Source organism: Candida oxycetoniae (genome assembly GCF_023343755.2).
Source record: "Candida oxycetoniae strain CBS 10844 chromosome Unknown scaffold12, whole genome shotgun sequence".
In the NCBI taxonomy this organism is placed as follows: Eukaryota; Fungi; Ascomycota; class Pichiomycetes; order Serinales; family Debaryomycetaceae; genus Lodderomyces; species Lodderomyces oxycetoniae.
Genome location: NW_026055484.1, coordinates 1 through 21,692, shown reverse-complemented (window position 1 = coordinate 21,692; position 21,692 = coordinate 1). Strand labels below are relative to the sequence as shown.

Here is a 21,692-nt window from a genome sequence, read left to right as displayed (position 1 = left end):
TATATATACACGATATTTGTATTTATCATTATCCAATATTGCCCTTTGTATTTCCAGAACCTTTAGGGTTCTCATCTTTCCAATCGTCCCATCTTCTTTTCTCCAATTGTGCTTCATCGTTCTCACTATCCTCCTCCTCATCATCATCATCGCCAACACCAGCATTACCTTTCTTCACTTCCTCCTTCATCAACTTTCCATTCGCCAATTCATAATCGAGATACTCTTCAACACTCATTGAAGGTAGTACTTGTCCTGTACCAAAAACTCTTTGTTGCAACTCTTGTCGTTTATTGTTATTCGTTATAATAAAAGGCTGTAATACTTTGCCACGGTTATCAATTAAATCTGATATTTTCCTGTTTTTTGAGAAAGGGTTAGTTTCCACATTAGGCGTATATCCTGTTGGATCTTGACTTTTTTTTACCTCTTGATGGCTATTATCAAGCTGTTGAATCTTGGGTCGATTTAAAAGAACTTGTAACTCCATGGATATCTGTTCAAATAGGTCAAATGCCTTTAGTATATTTAGCTGCAATTGGTCCAAATACATTTCTCTTATCGTTTCGTCTTCAACTATTTCCCCCCCATCCATTTCATCTTCAATAATCTTGTCTCCATCCATTTTATTCTTCAATTGATGGAAAACATCAATTTTGCTTTTTAATGCTTGTTCTTTTCTAAAGTTTTCGATTTTTTCCAGACGCTTTGCTTGTGGGGCTAGTACAATTTCCTCACCTTTTTGCATCATCCTTAGTTTCTGTTTTTGAATCTTGGTAAGCAAGTCATAATTGCACACATTTGATAAAAATGCAATCACATAATCTTTTGCCAGATTCAAAAAATCAGCTTTATTGTCAATGGAGATGCGCCCATCACTAAGCAACAACCGCGAAAACAAATTTGCCAAATAAAACCACAAGTTCAAATATGGCATATATGCAGTGTTTAGCTCCAGTATCGACTCATTATCACTGAATAAAGATAATGATTCAACGAGCTGAACAATAAGTTGAAACTCTTTAATTACACAAACTAGCTCATTCTGAAACTCTAGCGAGTCATGACGCTTACCACTTTGAAAAACTTTTTCATAATCACCAACCGCCCTCTTAAACCTCTCAGATACCGTCAACTTGTCCATCTCTTGACTCAATTAATAACAAACAAACTAATAAAACCCTACTGTGACTCCATGGTTGGGCATGAATGAATGAATTTTTCACTTGTGTCGTGCGCGCAATGTCGTAAACCAAATTCCTTGCATTTTGCGACAAACTCAAACGAAAAAAGATTTTTGAAAAACTCACCCAACGTTTGAAGCAAAAGGAAACGAAAGGTGATTAAGGGGAGTAAATAGGGTATTTGGGCGAAAGGATTGTTGGGACGAAACGTTGTTATTAGGAAGGGATTGTTATTAGGAAGGATTGTTATTATTTGAGATGAGCGCTCCGGCATATTATGAGCTTTATAGAAGATCGACGATTGGTGTAACGCTAGCCGATGCTTTAGATACGTTAATTTCGGATGAGAAGATTCAACCACAATTGGCAAATCGGATTTTGAATAATTTTGATCGCATTATAGCTGAAAATCTCAAGAGTGAAACTAATATTGCAAAGCTGAAGTTGACATTTAAAGGGGATTTGGATACGTATCGATTTTGCGATGATGTGTGGACTTTTATTATTAAAAATGTTTTGGTCAAATTGAGTGATGTGACTAATAGTGGCTCCAGTAGTGAAGAAACGGAAATTAGTGTTGATAAGTTTAAGATTGTTGCTTGTAACTCGCGAAAAGCTGGTGAGGTCTAAAGAGTGTGACACACTACACTATTGAGTGACACTATCGAGCGACACTATCGAGCGACACTATCGAGCGACACTATCGAGCGACACTATCGAGCGAAGCGAGATAGTGGAGCACCATTGACTAGTGACACTATCAACCAACACTATCAACCAACACTATCAACCAACACTATCAACCAACACTATCAACCAACACTATCAACCAACACTATCAACCAACACTATCAACCAACACTATCAACCAACACTATCTCGCTCTTCTCGCTTCGCTCGATAATTGACTAGTGACACTATCGACACTTTTACGCTTCGCTCGATAGTGTCAATCAGATTCTATTTATTGAAAGAGATGACGGCCCATTTCCCAGAACTACTCCAAAATTGACCATTTCCATTGCCCTCATCTTTGTATTCCTTAACCAAACGTTCTTCAAGCCCCTCGGGCAATCCAACTACAACATCAGCTTTACAAGTACGCAAGGACAAGATGGTCAATCCACTATCTTTCAAATCTTGTATAGCTTCGCTAAATGGTGTCGTTTTAGGCCATTGTAAATCACCAGTTAATTTTCTATAATTTAAGTCACCTTTAAATATAATTAAATTTGATTTCGTTAATTCTTCAAACAAGCTGTCAAACTGTGATATTGACCAATAGTTGTAATCCAAAGTCCAAAATGGAGAATGATCAATAATGATCTTATTCTCCTTATTATATTTTGCTATTTGATCATGGATTAGTTGAATAGCACTACTATCTTGCTTATGAATCTTGGGGAAAAATTGTCCATCTTTCAATTGGTCCAACAAGTCTCTAAAATCTTTGGGCATGGTGTCACTGACAAACCAGGGAATTTCTTTACAATGTAAATGAATCTCTGAAGCTAATTGTGAATCGAGTAGGAACAAACAAAGAATCAAATCAGCAAAGAGCTCAAACCCGGAATTATCCAAAACAATATCTATTCTTCTTTCTGCACCCTTGCTACTTAATCCGCTCTTTTCCCATGCCTGTTTCAAGTCATTAACGATTATTTTTTCCTCATTCTTTTGTCGAACTTCGGCACCTTGAAGAGATTTGATATCCTCTAAAGTAACATTCCCAGCGAGTAAAGATAAATCAGTGGCATTGCCCCATAATGAAATATCGATAAATTCAGCAAATAACAAATACAAGGTCTCTGAGTCAGCAGTGACTTGATTCAACTGATGAGATAATGTCTCATACCGCTTACACAATTCAAAAACACCAAACTCTGATTGTTTAAAAGTTTTCGTTTTCAACTTTTGAAAAACGTCATAACTCTGCCAAAATTTGTCTTGCTTCTTATCGATAAAAAAATTGTTTATGAGTTGGTATAAGTAGCATTCTAAATACAACCACGGTCCCGTTTGCCAAGTAACAAGTTTATTTCTGTTGAACTTTTCCAAACTCTTATTGAAATGGCTCAAATGTGAATTTATGGAAATCTCATTAGGAGTAAATTGTCTCACCTTTGCGTCGTGTTCCATATCGCTCAATACCTGTTTCAACTGATCAAGAATAATTGATCCCGAATCTTGCAATTGCTCCTTATTTGAAGCAATTGTTTCTTGAACATCATCAATTGCTCCTTGTATAATAGTTGGCCAACGTTTATGCACGGTTGAGTAAGCAAACGAATTCTTATCATCGTTATAATATGGCGGTGGCAACATCATGTTATACACCCGGTTCTCTTTCTCCTTTCTTTCTCTTCTCTTCTCTTCTCTTTCTCTTCTCCTTCTCTTCTCCTTCTCTTCTCTTTTTCTTCTTGCAAACAGGACTTCATTGAAAAAAAATATCAAACGTGCAAAACTACTTCAATAGGAATGAGAGTTAAAGATTGCTAACAAAATTATTCTTCCCGAGAGAGTGGAACGTACATCAATTACTCTACAATAAAAACTCAACAATTGAAAAATATATGTAATAATTCAATAAAGAATGGATAGATACCAGTAATAATGACAAAAAGATAAGCTAAAAAACTTATGGAAAATAAAACAGGATAAAAAAAAAAACGAAAGGCAAACCTTAGATAAATCAACAGGAATGGTAAAGTATTAGTAGCACTAGTGGAACATGTGTATAAAAAAAAGTGGTAAGGTAGGATGGTAGGATGGTTAAAGGGGCATGAGGGGGAGAGGAGGACAACAAAATGGTAGGAGGATATTAAGCCAAAAAAAATTAACAATAATAGATCTTTTAAATTTTTATTTGATCTATGGATGAAAAAAGACAATTAAGCGAAGCCAACAAAGACGATGATCACACTTAAAGGAACTATTATTGAAACAAAGATGGTGGTGGTGGTGGTGGTGGTATGTAGGATAGTTGCTCGCTTTCTCTCACTCTCTTTCATTCTCATTCGCACTCCTTCACTCTTTCATTCTCTCACTCTATCGCCGTGTCATTCGCATTCTCTTCAACATTACATCCAAAAATCCTTTTGAAATGAAAAATTGTCATAATATTCATTAGGATTGTTTGGATTTTGAGGTTGATTTGGGTTTTGTAGATTCTGAGGGTGGTTATAATTATGTGGCTGTTGTGGTTGTGGTTGTTGTGATTGTTGCGGTTGTTGTTGCTGCTGATTAGGCTGTTGGCCTTGAAACTGTTGAGAATATTGATAGGGATAATGAGATTGAGGCTGTTGCTGTTGTAGTTGTTGTTGGTAAGGTTGTTGGAATTGTGTAAGAGAATGTGGCGGCGGCGGTTGCTGTTGTTGATAGTTTTGAGGTGGTAGATTTTGGTGAATTGAATGTTGTTGAATCTGAGGAGCAAGAGATTGGAAAGGTTGTTGTTGAGGTTGTTGCGGCTGCTGTTGCGGCTGTTGTTGTTGCTGGTGAGTTTGTGGTGGAGAATGCTGTTGTTGTTGAAGTTGTTGTTGGGCACTAGTGCTAGCTATTTGTTTTTGTGTCTTTGCTGCTTCTAAACTGAGTTTTTTTTTGCATACTCAGCTTTTTCTTTTTCATATCTCTTTTTATCAGCTTCGGCTTTATTTTCATAGGGAACCTTGTCTTCGGTGGTTAAAGCTTTCCATTTTTCACCTAATAATTTACCAACTTGTCCAAAGGTAATTCCAGGATTTTCAGCTCTAACAATGTCTCTGTTTTCGTTAGCGAAAAACATATAGGCAGAAAGAGACCTTTTTGGTGCATCTGGATCTTTCTTTTTTCTTGTAACTTTTCTCTTTTCAGGTTGAGCAGACATTTTTCGGAGAAGTGGTTTGGTTAAATGCTATAAAGAGTGTATTAGTATTTAATAATGCTGTAATAAGTTGGAAAAAAAAAAAGGACTCAAGCAAAAAGGAAAAAAAAAAGACTCTCAAAAAAAAAAGAACATCAACTGTAAAGTGTAATAATGTCCTTGTATAAATATATGAGGTATTAGGTGATGATGATGGAATGTTTTGGTTTTAACAAAACCACAACATAAATAAGTAAACAAAGAAAGACCAACCACCGTGGGAAGCAAAGGAAAAGTAAAAAAAAAAGACGCGTGTTTTTGGTAGATGCACGCAACGGTTCGTGCGTGTAGCAATTATCAATTGAGGAGGGGGGCCCCAAGGCGGCGACAGTGAGGCCATGGGGTGCGGGAAAAAAAAAAAACCGAGTCAAAGTGAAATCCTCTTAGTTTATTTGATTTTTTTGCTTTATTGGTTGACTTTTTCTTCTCGTCTCTTCCCTTCTCTTCTTTTTTTGTATCAATTGCCACTCCCCCTTTTTTTTTTTTTTTTTTGGAGACAACCAGTTCATTATTGGTGTAACACCAAAAATGGGTTTCACCAACCATTGAACTTGAATTCAAAGTATACCGACATTTTTCTAATCAAACATAGTTCTTTTTTTTGTAGAAAGTTAGGTAGATTTTGAAAAAATTGAGAAAATATCAATTGGTGTCAATTGATATGTGGGTGGTGTTGATTGGTGTTGGTTGATGGTGTGTGGTATTGGTTGGTATTGATGTGTGGTGTTGGTTTGGTTGGTGGTGTTGGTTTGGTTGATGTCATATTGATACTAGTGTATAGAAAATGTAAAAACACATATTATATGTGTGGTTAAACCAATTGACCTTGTTCAACAAAAATGTGTACTTCAAAAAAGATGTACAAACAAGTTGACCAAAGTTGGTTAAAGAGAGCTTATTGATTAAAGAGTTTGTTCAGTAATTCTTTATTAAAAAGTTGGTTGTAAAAGTTGATCTCTTTTTTTTTGGGGGGGGGGGGGGGGGGGGGGGAGGGTTATCGTCTTTAAGTCATTTTCACTTTTTAGTGACACCTATTGTGTTTTATATATACATACACTGTTAATTAATAACTAGTAGTTAATAGCAGTAGTAGTAGTAATATATATACTATGTATGGATTATACTATTGGTAACAGGAAAAAAAAGTGTATTAAATTTGTATGGTGAGATCTTTGCTATATGCTTTATAATTTATAGTATAGAGGGAGAAAAAAAGTAGGGAAAAGCTTAGTAGTGCACATTGAACAAACCACAGAAACACACTTTAGTAGGCCCAACTTATATTATTATTGTAGTCACATGTTTCAAAGTACTGTTTACGTTTCACCCCGTCTCAGTAAGTCTTTGTTGGAAAATGATTTTCAAGCAAAATTTGTGACCTTGTACCTTGTATTGTCTTTTTTGGAAGAATAGAAGGAAATTTTGTTTCAAATTTTGGCAAAATTTGTAAAAACTATGGACAAAAAAAAAGATAATTTCTACTTCAATATCAAATGAATACTTCTTGCTGATAAAAAAAAAAAAGGGTGTTAATAACTAATCTCTTATGTTTGTAAGTACGCTATAACGTATTAAAATTAAAGACTTTCTGTCAAATCACGTGATAAACACGTGACGCAAATCATAAACAAGTAAGGCTTTCAGGTCTTGACAATTGTATTTCTTAGAGTTTGATCAGAGTTAATGAGAATTTATCAAGAGTTTGATCAGAGTTAATGAGAGTTGATTGGAATCTATGAAAGTTGATCAGAGTTATTTAGAGCTGATCAGAGTTATTTAGAGCTGATCAGAGTTATTTAGAGCTGATCAGAGTTATTTAGAGCTGATCAGAGTTATTTAGAGCTGATCAGAGTTATTTAGAGCTGATCAGAGTTATTTAGAGCTGATCAGAGTTATTTAGNCGGGAAATACCTTTAGGTTACCTCTTTTTTTTTTTTTTTTTTTTTTTTGTTTCACACTTTAAAACAATCTTCTTGATTACTCCTCTCCTCGCAAGTTATCTCAACTTTTTTAACCAAAAAAGAAAAGAAAAAAAAGATGTTCAGTAACAACATTTCCTACTTACAAAGTGGGTCACAAATACACGACTCACGTGCTATTTACAAAGTGGGTCACAAAAATACACGACTCACCCTTTTTTTTACAACCAAATTTAATTTGGTTGTAAAATTTTGGTTGTAAAAAACCAACGTTTTCCATACCAAGCTATAGATCATTATATCACCAACAGTTTTTGAAACAATGCGGTGACAAAGCAACACTGTCGAGGAGAGCGATATAATGGAGCACACTGACTAGCCGCCACCGACACTTTCCCCCTTCCTACTACACTATCTCGCTCTGCTTGATGAGTCGGTGGCAGCTAGTGTCGTTCCGCTGCGAAAGATGTAGGGTAAATACCCGGCAACGGCAGGTAACTAACTTTGTTGTTTTTCTTCAACCCAACGGCGGGAGGACTGGTGATTGTCACTAAACTTTGATTAACAAGCGACTTCACACAAGTTTGGTTTTTCGTTTTTTAGAGGTACGATATTTAAAAAGAACAAGTTGGGTAGTTTTCAATTACGAGTGGTATAGGGTATAAGCAGCGTAGAATGCAAATTGGTTAAAAACTCTTTGTAGCTTAGTCTCAATAAAGGATAATGATTAAACCCATGTGTAATCGGTAGCTCTAACCGATCACAATGGACTTGTGCAGCTGAAAATAGTGGACCGCTATTCCAGTTACTAGGAAATCAATTCACAAATTATGTGACTAGAAATATTACATGTCTTGTTTGTCATCAACCATTACCTATTGAGCGAAGCGAGATAGTGGGGCAACACTGACTACACCGACACTATCGAGCAGTACTGACTACACCGACACTATCGAGCAGTACTGACTACACCGACACTATCGAGCAGTACTGACTACACCGACACTATCGAGCAGTACTGACTACACCGACACTATCGAGCAGTACTGACTACACCGACACTATCGAGCAGTACTGACTAGCTTGTTACACTGCTAAATTCTTTTCCATAGCATTGTTGATGAAGAAAATTCATATGTACTATACAAATATGCCTGGTTCACATGTTGTTGGCCAAGCAATGGACATTTTTAAGAGAACGGTATCTGTTGTGTTTTGTTTTGTGCTCACCACATAAGATCAATGGTTGGGAAAAAGTTGATGTTTTGATGATCTTGATGTAAGGTTTCTTGTTGAGATATTAACCACGTTTTGACCAAAATAGTACATATAGAATAAGTATTCAATCTTCAGTTTTTTTTTGACAATTACTATTTGGTTGCAGTCACACCTTTCTTTATCAAACATACAATTCTTCTTTATTATACCTATAGATGTTAAAAGACATGTCAATTTACATCAACATAATACATATAAATACTGATATACCTAAATGAGGCATATACTTTTTCAAATTTGTAATTCCGTTATCAAACTCCCAAGTTGCAGAATTAGACATTGTAGATGTTGCAATTGTGGAATATTCAAAAGTATCATCTTTCATCCCTTTACTCATATAGGAGGAAAATGCATCATCAATATTAACTTCTAATGTGTTTACCCTTCCCAAATTAGTCACACCTGTTATACCCATAGCATCAGTTTTGTCAATAGCATCAGTTTTGTCGATAGTGTCAGTTTTGTCAATAGCATCAGTTTTGTCGATAGCACCAGCTTCATCAGTAGCATCAGTTTTGTCGATAGCATCAGTTTTGTCGATAGCATCAGTTTTGTCAATTGCATCAGTTTTGTCGATAGTGTCAGTTTTGTCAATAGCATCAGTTTTGTCGATAGCATCAGTTTCATCAATATTACCACTTGCAGTCACTGCTGCCGCTAGTATTGAGGTTTTCTTTTTCACCTTTGTTTCATCTTTCGTATTTGAACTTTCAATTTCTGTCAACACTTTCAAGTAATTATAATTTGTGGCATCAGATGTTAAACTAGAATTCCAATATACTGTTTTTTTTTCAGTACCAGCAATACTAGGGGGTATTCGATTGTCGTATGAAATAACAGAGATTTCGATTGTTTTTGTCATTATGGCCTCTTCAACATTTCCAATACCGGATAAATTAATTGCAAGAACTTGTGCCTGCATTGTTCCATCTATTTCAGTCGTAGTCACTTGAGTTTTGACGTAAAAATGTGGAAAATATGAAGTTCGTGTAATTTGTTGGGATTGTGCATCTCTCTCAACTTCAACAATAGCAGTCTTTGTCACCCCATCTTCAATACAAGTTGTAAGCATTGTTGAAAAGTGCAAAGTTTCCATCAGGGAATTTATATATTGTGTTTTGGAGCCTTGGGCAACACTGTTAGTTGTGACTTCCATTGACATTGTTTCCAAAATTACAGACGAATTATCGGTTATGCTTTTTTCCAATGACAGTATTAGCTTTTCGGTTGAAGCATACTCTTCACTACTCAATACTGATGATACTTCTGTAACTGTTGACTCTTTACCTGCAAAAGTTGAAAATTCAGAAAAAGAAATTACAACTAAAGATACATTTGATATGTTACCCCCAAACATTTCGGTATCTCTCATTAATGTCGTCCATTCTTCTGTGACCATAATTGACTCATCAAAATTGTGGTACGACGTGTGGGTGACCCACTCTCCAAACTCATCGGTAACTGCTGTAACAATAGCAGTGTTTGTGACACCTTCCTCATTGATACTAGTGAAAGTGGATGTATACGTCAGTCTCGGAACCATCTCCGTCGTCGTATGCCACCAATTCTCTTCATCTGAGGTGACCTTGACAATACCGGTGTATGTACCTTTTCCTTCATCTGTGGTTATAGTCTCAGTATATGCAACTGGATCGGCTAACAACTTTGTTTCATAAAACATTCCAAACTCTTCAAAATAGTATCCGGAAATCTCTGCATCCTTAGTTTGCATCGTTTCTTCAATCTCGGTAACCACTCTGGTGGTGAACGTAGTAGTTTCCATAAGCTCTGTATACGTCAATGTCACCCATTCTCCACCATCTTCAGTCTTGATCTCAACCAAATCGGTCCATCTAATAGTATCACCTGCTTCATTTCTGCTCTTTGACACTTCAAGATACGTTTCTGAAACAGGAATGTGGTACGACGTGTGGGTGACCCACTCTCCAAACTCATCGGTAACTGCTGTAACAATAGCAGTGTTTGTGACACCTTCCTCATTGATACTAGTGAAAGTGGATGTATACGTCAGTCTCGGAACCATCTCCGTCGTCGTATGCCACCAATTCTCTTCATCTGAGGTGACCTTGACAATACCGGTGTATGTACCTTTTCCTTCATCTGTGGTTATAGTCTCAGTATATGCAACTGGATCAGGTAAAGTTTGTCCGGTGACTGTGTATGTCGCTGTCCCATAGTCGTAGATGATTAGCTGCACATCTTTTGTGATAGTGGTCCTAGAACTTGTGGTAGTGGTTCTTTTGGCACTTGTCCGTACTTCAATCAACTGCGTATGTGTATCAGAAGTCCAATGGCCATTATCAATGGTTTTTTCCTCATAGAAAGCGGTAACAATAGTGTTAGAGCCATCAAAATTGGTGGTGTAGGTTGTGAGATATGCCTGTGAAGTAGGGATGTGAAGGGAAGTTTTTGTTTCAATAGCACTGCTAATAACTGTCAAATAGAGTACCTGTGTTTCTGTTGTTGTTGCTGTAACATCATCGCGCTCAACAGTTGTAGTTTGTTTATCTGCAATATATGAAGTGACTGTAGTCCAGCCACTATTAAATACACTTGTTCTGATTATTGCATAGTCTGGACTTTTAGTATTAACTGAAACTATAGGGTCGACAACTGATATGACATTTTTCGTCAGGCATCGATCACAAGTGCTTGGACGAACTCTAAAGCTTATTAGTTGAAAGGGGACACTACCATCGTACGTTAAAGCATTACTCGAATATCCACCTAGATCAATAATACGAAACTTGTTAGAATCGTATCCCGTTCCAATATCAAAACTTGCTGTTTTACCAGTGTATCTATCCATGAGAGTTAATGTTCCTAAAATCACATTATAGGACCAATAATTAGTTGATCCAGAACGCTCAATAGAACTCATTATACCAAGCGCCAGTCCTTGGGCAAAATTGAAGACATCCCAATATGTGTTTACTAGCGCTCTCTCAAGAATGGTGCCAGCTTGTGCCATATAAGCTACTCGGGTTTGAGATGAAGCAGTTGTCGCTAGTGACATAAGTATTGAATTATAAAAAACCACACAGCCATCACCACCTACAGGCATCCACTCATTGATCTGTGTATTCGTAAGACACATTGTCCCACGATTGTAGGCTACGCTATCTGACTCCGTCATTTCAACCATAGCCAAACCAGGTAGTTTCTTTTCAAAATAAAGCTGTCCATAATTTGTCCATGATCGAGCAGTCATTGAGACAGAGAGCTTTGCTGATTTAGCATCAGCTAGAAAGAACATGTCACCCTGATTTTCAAAAGTATCCATTGCAATTATGTACTCATTATCAGAATTATTATTAGAATTAACATTTCTACTCTCAAATTGGATAAGGCCATTGTTTCTTAAAGTGGATCCAGCTATAGATGTCCCCACACGTATGCTGCTAAAGGGAGTTCGGTTAAAGACTAAGAATGACGCCGATTGTGCAATTGACAAAGTATCAGCAATTGTAAAACCAGTTGAGTCGGATACTTTTAGTATATTTCCTTTCTCAAGTATAACAGAATTCTCTGTATTGTAGGCCGATCCAGTAGTTATTGCATTCAGTACTGTCGTGTACGCATCGTTCACAACTTGGCCAATTAACACCACATAACCAGCAAAGTGAAAAAGCATGGAATCTAAAAGGTACTGCTCTAAATGATTATAAAAAGTTCAAAAAACAAAGGTAAAGGAAAACTCCAACTTTTCGTTTTGAAATATCAAAAAAACTAGTTTTGCATACCCTTGAGCTAATTCTTTTTGCTTTACAATATCGTCCTGGTAAGAACGTGCTATATCATATCATTTTAAGAAAAAAGCAAGAAATTTTGCCTGTTTTCTAATTGAGCTAGCTGGTGGTTCATGATAGCTTTTTTTTTGTTAAATACAACATTTAGAAGAAAAAAAGTCACCAAGTCCACCTTATTCAAAAAGCCAATATCTAGAATATGTGTATATCTTCAAATCGTATTGCAGGATCTTGCATGAACACACAAAAAAAGTGTGAATATTATTATTATTCAACTGCTATTTGAATCATTTTCAACACATTATATTTTTGCCAAGTGCAAAGTCGAAAATATAATATGATTAAGCAGTTTAATAAACAGATTGACATTATAAAACAATGTTGGATTTTTTTGGTTCTTTTGTAGTTTGGTTATTTTTCTTGAAGCAATGAGATTATTGGCAATGTAACAGCGATGCGCCTTCGACACTATCGACAATATCGACAATATCGACAATATCAAGCAGAGCAAGATAGTGGTGTAGCTTTGACTAGCTGCCACCGACACTATCGACGCTATCGACGCTATCAAGCAGAGCGAAATAGGAGTAGCTTTGACTAGCTGCCACCGACACCCCATCTCTTTTCCCCCCATTGGTATAGTTTGCAGTTGCGACACTACTGCCACCGACACTATCAACACTATCGACAATATCAACACTATCAAGCAGAGCGAGATAGGAGTAGCTTTGACTAGCTGCCACCGACACTCTATCTCTTTCCCCCCCCATTGGTATAGTTTGCAGTTGCGACACTACTGCCACCGACACTATCAACACTATCGACAATATCAACACTATCAAGCAGAGCGAGATAGTGGAGCAGCTTTAACTAACTGCCACCGACATTATCGACAATATCGACAATATCGACGCTATCGAGCAGAGCGAGATAGGAGTAGCTTTGACTAGCTGCCACCGACACCCCATCTCTTTTCCCCCCATTGGTATAGTTTGCAGTTGCGACACTACTGCCACCGACACTATCTCGCTCTGCTCGATAGTGTTGGTCAATCTCTTCCCCCTCACAGCAAAGTTTCAAGTTATACCCTTCAAGCACGCCTCATCTCGATGCATTTCAAGTACGCGTTTTCAACTTCAAATTATTCATTTCAGTCCCGAGCTAACCATAGACACCTTTTCTTTTCTATTTCATTTAGGATCCCTCAACTATTTGTACCACACCTGTCAACCTTCTCTTCAATAGCTCTCTATAACAAACTCTTCCCAAGTAGGAGGTTTTCCCATACAAACTTTTGTATGAGAGCTGAAGTTTTCGTAAAGACGGAAAAAAACAAAATGAAAAATTGAAACTTTTGTTATAACCATTTGTAAGAAGGACATCTGTATAGGAAGCAATAAGGAAAGACAAGTAGAGAGAGAGAGAGAGAGAGAGAAAATTGGTTCATGATGCTAGACAGTAAATCTTTAGAAGTTATATCTCAGTTTAAAGCGGCATTAACTGAAAAAAACCGTCGAAGCAAGGATACTTTGAGTAAAGGGAATGAAAGTTTCCCGCCTTATAATCGAGGATTAAAACTTTTCACGCAAATGCCATCATTAGATTCGCTCGTTACTAAGACGGTTGAGTACGATGGGAAAACTTATGCGGTTTTGACAAATGATTTGATAGAAAGAAACAATGCTAGGAGTATACGAAAGTGGAACGGGTCAAATAGTGGAAAAAAAGTCTTTGATGACGATGGTGATGATGATGCATGGTCTGATGCAGACGAATCAGAGGAGCAACTACATCCCCTAAAGCAGTCACATATCATCCAAATACTATCACCACTCAACCACCCGCTGGAGCTTGTAACACATCCGGCTATTTCCAAGACTTACACTCTGCAGACATTGAGCAAGCTAGCCATGGAATTGATCGACTTGATCGAAACCGAGCAAAATAATTTGAATTGGTTAAACAAGCTACTTCAGGTGCTAAATGGGGAGGATTGGTTTTATTTGTTGGAGGAAAATTTGGGCTTGAAGGATTATGATCATGGATTGGATGAGGAAAAGCAAAAGCTATTGACATCCAAAAGCAAGAATAATGATACGACGAGCAGCAGCAAAGAGAGCAAAGAGAGTAAAGATAATGGCAGGAATTATGAAGAAGTGGAGGATAGGGATATGGATATGGATGTCAATAGGGATGGCGTTGAGGATAATGAGGATGATGATGATGATGAGGATGAGGATGATGAGGATGATATTATGGATCCGTTTTTCGCTTTGCCTGCCGCTTTGAAAAGATACGAATCATTACAAGAACAGTTGCACGCAAAAGAAGATAATGGAGTAAAAGAGGAGCTCATCAACTACCTTCAAGTGAGTATTCAAAGGCAGCATGAATATATAGAGAATTTAACGCAATTGAGGAATGGGTTGGTGCGTGCAGATAGGCTCAAGAATGATTTGCATAAATGGGGTAAGGAAATGCATGATAGGAGAAGCTCTTGAGGAAACTCAATTTTGGAAAACGCTGATTTAAATATGTGCACTGTATACGAGACACTATCGAGCAGAGCGACACTATCAAGCAGAGCGACACTATCAAGCAGAGCGAGATAGTGGAGCAACACTCAGTAGCTCGATAGTGGAGCAACACTCAGTAGCTCGATAGTGGAGCAACACTCAGTAGCTCGATAGTGGAGCAACACTCAGTAGCTCGATAGTGGAGCAACACTCAGTAGCTCGTAACAACACTATCTCGCTCTGCTCGATAGTGTCATTAGTCAATGTGCTTTACTATTTTGCTCTGCTCGATAGTGTTGCTTTCAATACAATAAAGGAATAATGGAAAACAAAGAGATTGTGCAATGTATACGACACTAGTCAATGTGCTCCACTATCTCGCTCTGCTCGATAGTGACAACAACAATAATAATAACAGTAATAATAATAAGATATTTAGTCGTCTTCGTCGAACTTTGGAGCCAAATAAAATCTCAAATAACCACCCACATCCAATTTGAATTCAAACAAAGCAGGAGCCTTATCTGCCAATTTTATAGTTATTGAGTTTGATAAACTAGATGCCTTTATTATATCGCCCAAATACTTTAAACCAAATGTCAAGTCAACAGGATTGTCCAAGTGAACGCTTACACTTTCTTCAGGCTTATCCATGTCGGTGTATGGTTTTAATACAACACTACCACTACCTTTCTCACCTTCACTTGTGAATTTCACCGAGTCCTTAGTGACCACGATATTCAAAGATTCACTCAAATTTCTCAAATCTCTAACAATTTTCGAGAATTCCGTGCTTGGCATATTTATAACGCAATCATAGTCCATATCGTCGATTTTTAAAAATTCCGAGTCAATGTTCATTAACTTCAAGCTATATTCACTAACCCTTTCCTTTTTTTTGTCCTCGAAAATGGTCATAACACTATCAGGACTATCTTCAGCCAATAATGTTAAGTAGTCTTCATTTTGACCACATTTGATGATTTTGGCGAAACTGTCTAAATCGATCCCCAAAGTGACATCTCTATCACATCGGTATTCACTAAAGGCAGTCTGGCCCACTAATAATGATACCAACAAGACACGCGAATCATCAACAGCTTGCACAGTTATACCATGTTCGGTACAATTGAAATTACAGACTTTAACGGAGTCCTTCACCGCATCAACGATTTTCTTCAATAGCGTGGATTCATCGAATTTTCCTTCCAACATTGGGGGCTCTTTTGGTTAACTCTTGCTTGGCTGGGGTGAGAAAAGAAAAGCTAAGTTCAATTGGCTAAACAAGATTGAATGTTGAAAGGTGAAGGGTAAAAGTTGAAATGAAAAATTTTGTGCGTTGGAAAAAAAAAAATAAAAAAAAAAAAAAAAAAAAAGACGCGTCAGACGCGTCACGTGAAGCGACACTACAGAGCAAAGGGAGATGGTGGAGCTGCACTTAGTAGCGACATTAAGCCCCTTGTAAAGGGAGAAGATACATTTGAATTGTGTATAGAGCTGTACTTAGTAGCGACATTAAGCCCCTTGTTAAGGGAGAATGTAAAACATTGAAAAGGAGTTTGTCTATATGGGTAAGAAGATGCACATTTGAATTGTGTATAGAGCTGCTACCAAATGGTCCCCCTTGTTGATATGATGGAAAGTAGATTAAGTCGAGGTTAGTGGAGGCAAAAAGGCAATACGAGTGTGTGATTTGTCACTCAACGGGAGTATTAGTCGATAAGCGTCGTGCGTACTCAAATAATACTGATATAGCCTTTTCGTACGAAGAAAGCCAAAACTTTCATATAGTTTCAATGCGCCATTATTGGTTACTTCAGTTTCCAACATTATTTCATCTACATTGTTCTCTTGCATCTTTTCTATTGTAATTTTCACCAAACGAGTCGCAAGTCCCATTTTCCTGTATTCGGGGTCAATTACCAACATACCAATGTAACCTCTTGTTCTCACATCACGATGGGTTTCAACTTTTGAGATTATCACACCAACAATGCATGACTCTTTTGTCACTACAAAGCTATATTCTGGCCAGTTATTTAGGAAATACCAATAGACATAGATTGAGTATGGCTCCGAGAGATGCTGTGATATGAGACAAAAGATTTGCTTAAACTCTTTTTGATTTTTGATATCAAATTGGCGGAATGAAAATTCGCCTAGTAAATTTTTAACCATTATCGACACTATCAACACTATCGACACTATCGACACTATCAACACTATCGAGCAGAGCGAGATAGTGTAGCAACACTCAGTAGCTTGTAGCTTGTTACTACACTTTCTAGCTTGTAGCTTGTTACTACACTTTCTAGCTTGTAGCTTGTTACAACACTTTCTAGCTTGTAGCTTGTTACTACACTTTCTAGCTTGTAGCTTGTTACTACACTATTGGGTAATGAATGGAACTCAAACGCTGAAATTGGATATGTAGAAATAAATTGATGATGTTTTTTTTCCAAGTTTTGCGCCGCATGTATTTCCATACAAAGAAGGTTATCACCTTCTGTGCCTCATAGATGATGTGTCAGGGACGTGATCTAAAGATAGCACGTTCAACTTGATGCAAGGACACGTAGGAGTGAGATGTAGGAGTAAGATGTAGGAGTGAGATGTAGAAGTGAGTTAGAGAGAGTTGTAGAAGCCACATAGAAGCTTACTTTTAATTTTCAAGTTTCACAGGATATTGGTATGTAATTTAGTCAAAATCGCTAAACAGTCTACCAAAGAGTTCAATCTGGATAGAAAATCTCAATAAAATCTCAATAAAATCTGAATAATCTAGCAACAAGATTACAGATGGTTTGATTACTTTAAAAAAAATAACATTAATTATTCCCCATACTTTGGGTTTGTTTGTGCACCACTAGGGAGCGAAGCGGGTGCACCACTAGGGATCGAAGCGAGCTAGCGAGTGCACACTATCGAGTGCACACTATCGAGTGCACACTATCGAGTGCGACACTATCTCGCTTCGCTCCCTAGTGTCGCCCTCCCTAGTGTCTATTACGGATCACAGTGAAATTAACTTTTCACTCTATGCAGGTCAATTAAAATCAAAGCAATCTTATTTGATATTCAATCTCATTTTGATATCCACGTAATCCACCAAAACTTACTCATGTCAGGAGGTCACTTCTATATAACCTCCTAACTATTGCCTTTTACGGATGGTTGAAATCCATTAATCCATTAAAAAAAAGGTTCAATAGAAAAAATGTAAAACCCGCACGACTCTATATGGCCCACTTTGTAATTATTGCTCTCATACTCATTCATTAATAAAAAAACAAAAAACAAAAAAACTGCCCATGTTTAACATTGACACTCGCTGACTCGCAACTCGCAATTCGCACGCACTGGAGTGCTGTGACTGGGCTTTGCTGACTTCATGGAAAATATGGTATCGGATACACGTACATTCCAGCTTTTTTTTTTTTTCTTTTCTTTATGACTCTCGGTTCCATACTGTACGTGGTAAATAGATTTTTCTTTCTTTTCTTTTCTTTTTTTTTTCCCAGTTAAAGCATTTTGGCCCCCTCTCCTCCCGCCCCGGGTCTCTCCCGCTCGCGGTGATATAAATAGACGTCCACTTCTTCCATCTCTCTCCAACTCCTCTTGTTATTTACTGACTTTGCATTTTTTTTCCTCTTTGGCAAATTAATTTATAGTAGTAACAAATTAGAATTTTTCAATTGCAATAATGGCTCCTCCAGCAGTATTAAAAAAGACCGGTGTTGTTTATGGTCAAGATGTTAAGGACTTATTTGACTATGCACAAGAAAAAGGATTTGCTATTCCAGCTATTAACGTTACTTCCTCATCTACTGTTGTCGCAGCTTTAGAAGCCGCAAGGGATAACAAATCACCAATCATTTTGCAAACTTCTCAAGGTGGTGCCGCTTATTTTGCAGGTAAAGGTGTCAATAACAAGAACCAAGAAGCTTCTATTGCTGGTTCGATTGCTGCTGCTCACTATATCAGATCAATTGCTCCCACATATGGTATCCCAGTCGTTTTGCACACCGACCACTGTGCTAAAAAATTATTACCATGGTTCGACGGTATGTTGAAGGCCGATGAAGAGTTTTTCGCCCAAAATGGTATTCCATTATTTTCATCCCACATGTTGGACCTCTCAGAGGAAAGCGACGAGGAAAATATTGGTACTTGTGCTAAATACTTTGAAAGAATGGCCAAGATGAACCAATGGTTGGAAATGGAAATTGGTATTACCGGTGGTGAAGAAGACGGTGTCAACAATGAACACGTGCAAAAGGAATCCTTGTACACTTTGCCAGAAACAGTTTTCAAAGTTTATGAAACGTTATCCAAGATTGCTCCAAATTTCTCCATTGCTGCTGCTTTTGGTAACGTTCATGGTGTTTACAAACCAGGTAACGTTCAATTGAAACCAGAAATCTTGGGTGACCACCAAGAATACGCTAAAAAACAACTTGGAACTAGTGCTAAACACCCATTATACTTGGTTTTCCACGGTGGTTCTGGTTCAACACAACATGAATTTGATGTTGCCATCAAGAATGGTGTGGTTAAGGTCAACTTGGATACCGATTGTCAATACGCTTACTTGACCGGTATCAGAGACTATATCGTGAAAAACATTGAATATTTGAAAACACCAGTTGGTAACCCAGACGGTGACGACAAACCAAACAAGAAATACTTTGACCCAAGAGTCTGGGTTAGAGCCGGTGAAGTCACCATGTCCAAGAGAATCGAAGAAGCTTTGGAAATTTTCCACACTAAGAACCAGTTAGCATAAATAGTGTATAATAAGACAAGTGAAATCACAAGTATATAACAAGAGAAGTGAAACTATAAGTATATATAATATATCAACCCCCTTTACCTCTTTCAATATACCCAATGTCTAGTCTATTTATCGCGATGACCTTTTATTCATCAATGATTGTACTTTTATATACTCCGGCATGGTGCTATAAGGATCTAGTCTTTGCGATTGGATTCTTTGCCCAACTATTTGGTTAGCTTTGACATATTTGGAAACACACCTGTCTATACACTCCAGTTCTCCCTTGGACAACTCACCTTCGCCATATTCGTGTACTAAACATTTCATCTCACATCTCCGTAGCACCTTGTTAAATGTATGTGCTAATGCTTGAAACTGGATATCCGCCAACTTTACCTTCTCAGGATCAACTCTGGCATACGAATACTGTGTGCTTGACCCTATGAACAAGGACATGGCTCAAATCTCAGGTGGATCGTGCTCAAGACAAGAAGATGATCTTACCCACTAGGTTTTTTTTTTTTTATAGTGGTGAAATTTTTCAATCAAAAATTGTTTTCTTTTTTTTTCCACCAAGAGAAAGAAAGGAAAAGGAATTGATATGGAAAGTAATTTGGTTAGGTAGTATTAGCAGCAGCAGTAGCCACTAGGAGAAGTACCAGCAGCAGTAGCCACTAGGAGAAGTACCAGCAGCAGCACAAGAGAAGCAGTAGTACCAGCAGCAGCCACCAGGAGAAGTACCAGCAGCAGCACAAGAGAAACAGTAGTACCAGCAGCAGCCACCAGAAGAAGTACCAGCAGCAGCATGCATGTCCTATTGACTAATGATGATGGTCCGATAAATGATCATTCGTGTCCATATATGAAATATTTTGTAGACGAGATCTTAGAGTCAACAGATTGGGATCTCTCTATAGTTATCCCAGATCAACAACGATCTTGGATTGGAAAAGCGCATTTTGCCGGGAAAACCTTAGTTGCCACTTATATATACACGAAATGTTCTACAACCTCCCCAAACACAAATATAAACTCGTTTGAAGGCCCTTTCAATCACCCTGTGGCGAAATATTCAAGTAATAAACAATACCAGGAATGGTGCTTGATAAATAGTACACCTGCGGCATGTGCCGATATAGGGATCCATCATTTGTATAGACACTCAAAAAACAAGCCAATTGACTTGGTCATAAGCGGGCCCAATTTCGGGAAAAACTCAAGCAATTTATACATCTTGGCTAGCGGTACCGTAGGCGCCGCTATGGAGGCTGTTACTCATGGGGTAAAGTCCATTGCCTTGAGTTATGCCTTTAGTAACTTGAATCATGATTTTGGCATTTTGAAAGAAGCTGCGAAAATATCTGTTAAATTGATAACAAAGCTATATTCCCAACTCCAACTGAGTCCCGAAATTGATCTATTTTCTGTTAATGTTCCTTTGGCAGAATCTTTGAAGCTTGGAAAGACAAGAATCCATTACGCGCCTGTTTTCCAAAACAGGTGGGCGTCTATATATGCGCCCGCACAGCATCCTAATGATAAGGGCCAATTGCAGTTCAATTGGGCTCCCGACTTTAAGCAGGTGTACAAGGATGGGTTGCGTGACCACGCTCACACCGATAGCAGGGTGCTACTCAACGAAGAGATCAGCGTTACCCCTATGAAAGCTGCGTTTAAAACAATTGATACAATATTTGGCGAAATTCACCTTCTGCCCCTGAACGATTCAGAGCTCGAAGAATCAGAAACAAAGACAAAGACAAATACTTTTTTGATTACCATTCCCAAAGAGTCCTATTTGTATAAGCCATTGGTGGAACCGTTTACAAAACTCAACTATAAAATCACTACCGATTCTCAAGAAATCCATCACTCCAAGAATGCAATTTTTCACTATGGTGAATACGAAGATATTGATATTGATTCCATTGGTAACGGCAATTATTTCATACCATCCTATATTTATCGTAAAGCACTTATTAGAAAGCATTATCTTGCAAATACAATTCACCATTATGTTGCAAAGAATCCGAAATCAATCTTATCGAGGGCATTTCCTGAAAATTACCAACTTGAACTTGACTATGCAGAATTTTTGGATGACTCCTTGGATGAAGCTTATGAGTTGAGAGATGCAATTAACAAAGGTGACAGTCTATGGATAGTGAAACCTAGCATGAGTGATAAAGGTCAAGGAATCGGTATCATCAGGACTATTGACCAGCTTCAAACTTTTTTTGACTCTTTTGACAATGATGATGAGGAAGGAGAAGAAGGAGAAGGAGAAGAAGAAGAAGAAGAAGAAGAAGAAGAAGAAGAAGAGGAGGAGGAGGAGGAGGAGGAGGAGGAG

At 37.7% G+C, this 21,692-nt stretch overlaps 9 protein-coding genes across 9 annotated transcripts; 4 read left to right on the top strand and 5 right to left on the bottom strand. All coding sequences in view use genetic code 12, as the record gives it.

Moving 5' to 3' along the window:
- Positions 1-28: 28 nt before the first annotated feature.
- KGF56_004499 (uncharacterized protein) lies at positions 29-1,144 on the bottom strand (the record flags this gene model as incomplete). Its single annotated transcript, XM_049325945.1, has 1 exon — positions 29-1,144. The coding sequence occupies one exon, from the start codon at positions 1,142-1,144 to the stop codon at positions 29-31; it is 1,116 nt and encodes a 371-aa protein (XP_049178365.1).
- Positions 1,145-1,442: 298 nt separating this feature from the next.
- TOA2 (transcription initiation factor IIA subunit gamma) lies at positions 1,443-1,814 on the top strand (the record flags this gene model as incomplete). The annotated part of the gene is made up of 1 exon (XM_049325944.1): positions 1,443-1,814. One exon carries the CDS (start codon positions 1,443-1,445, stop codon positions 1,812-1,814), a length of 372 nt encoding a protein of 123 aa, XP_049178364.1.
- A 330-nt stretch (positions 1,815-2,144) lies between these two features.
- On the bottom strand, positions 2,145-3,509 carry HRT2 (putative methyltransferase; the record flags this gene model as incomplete). The annotated part of the gene is made up of 1 exon (XM_049325943.1): positions 2,145-3,509. The coding sequence occupies one exon, from the start codon at positions 3,507-3,509 to the stop codon at positions 2,145-2,147; it is 1,365 nt and encodes a 454-aa protein (XP_049178363.1).
- Positions 3,510-4,264: 755 nt separating this feature from the next.
- Positions 4,265-5,046, bottom strand: NHP6A (high-mobility group nucleosome-binding protein; the record flags this gene model as incomplete). Its single annotated transcript, XM_049325942.1, has 2 exons — positions 4,265-4,733; positions 4,790-5,046. The coding sequence occupies 2 exons, from the start codon at positions 5,044-5,046 to the stop codon at positions 4,265-4,267; spliced, it is 726 nt and encodes a 241-aa protein (XP_049178362.1).
- A 3,408-nt stretch (positions 5,047-8,454) lies between these two features.
- Positions 8,455-11,934, bottom strand: KGF56_004495 (uncharacterized protein; the record flags this gene model as incomplete). The annotated part of the gene is made up of 1 exon (XM_049325941.1): positions 8,455-11,934. One exon carries the CDS (start codon positions 11,932-11,934, stop codon positions 8,455-8,457), a length of 3,480 nt encoding a protein of 1,159 aa, XP_049178361.1.
- A 1,560-nt stretch (positions 11,935-13,494) lies between these two features.
- Positions 13,495-14,550, top strand: KGF56_004494 (uncharacterized protein; the record flags this gene model as incomplete). Its single annotated transcript, XM_049325940.1, has 1 exon — positions 13,495-14,550. One exon carries the CDS (start codon positions 13,495-13,497, stop codon positions 14,548-14,550), a length of 1,056 nt encoding a protein of 351 aa, XP_049178360.1.
- A 450-nt stretch (positions 14,551-15,000) lies between these two features.
- POL30 (proliferating cell nuclear antigen) lies at positions 15,001-15,780 on the bottom strand (the record flags this gene model as incomplete). The annotated part of the gene is made up of 1 exon (XM_049325939.1): positions 15,001-15,780. One exon carries the CDS (start codon positions 15,778-15,780, stop codon positions 15,001-15,003), a length of 780 nt encoding a protein of 259 aa, XP_049178359.1.
- Positions 15,781-18,268: 2,488 nt separating this feature from the next.
- FBA1 (fructose-bisphosphate aldolase) lies at positions 18,269-19,351 on the top strand (the record flags this gene model as incomplete). The annotated part of the gene is made up of 1 exon (XM_049325937.1): positions 18,269-19,351. The coding sequence occupies one exon, from the start codon at positions 18,269-18,271 to the stop codon at positions 19,349-19,351; it is 1,083 nt and encodes a 360-aa protein (XP_049178358.1).
- A 344-nt stretch (positions 19,352-19,695) lies between these two features.
- Positions 19,696-21,692, top strand: KGF56_004491 (putative tubulin tyrosine ligase; the record flags this gene model as incomplete). Its single annotated transcript, XM_049325936.1, has 2 exons — positions 19,696-19,770; positions 19,986-21,692. Coding segments are annotated over 2 exons (1,782 nt in total), but the record flags the coding sequence as incomplete, so codon positions are not given.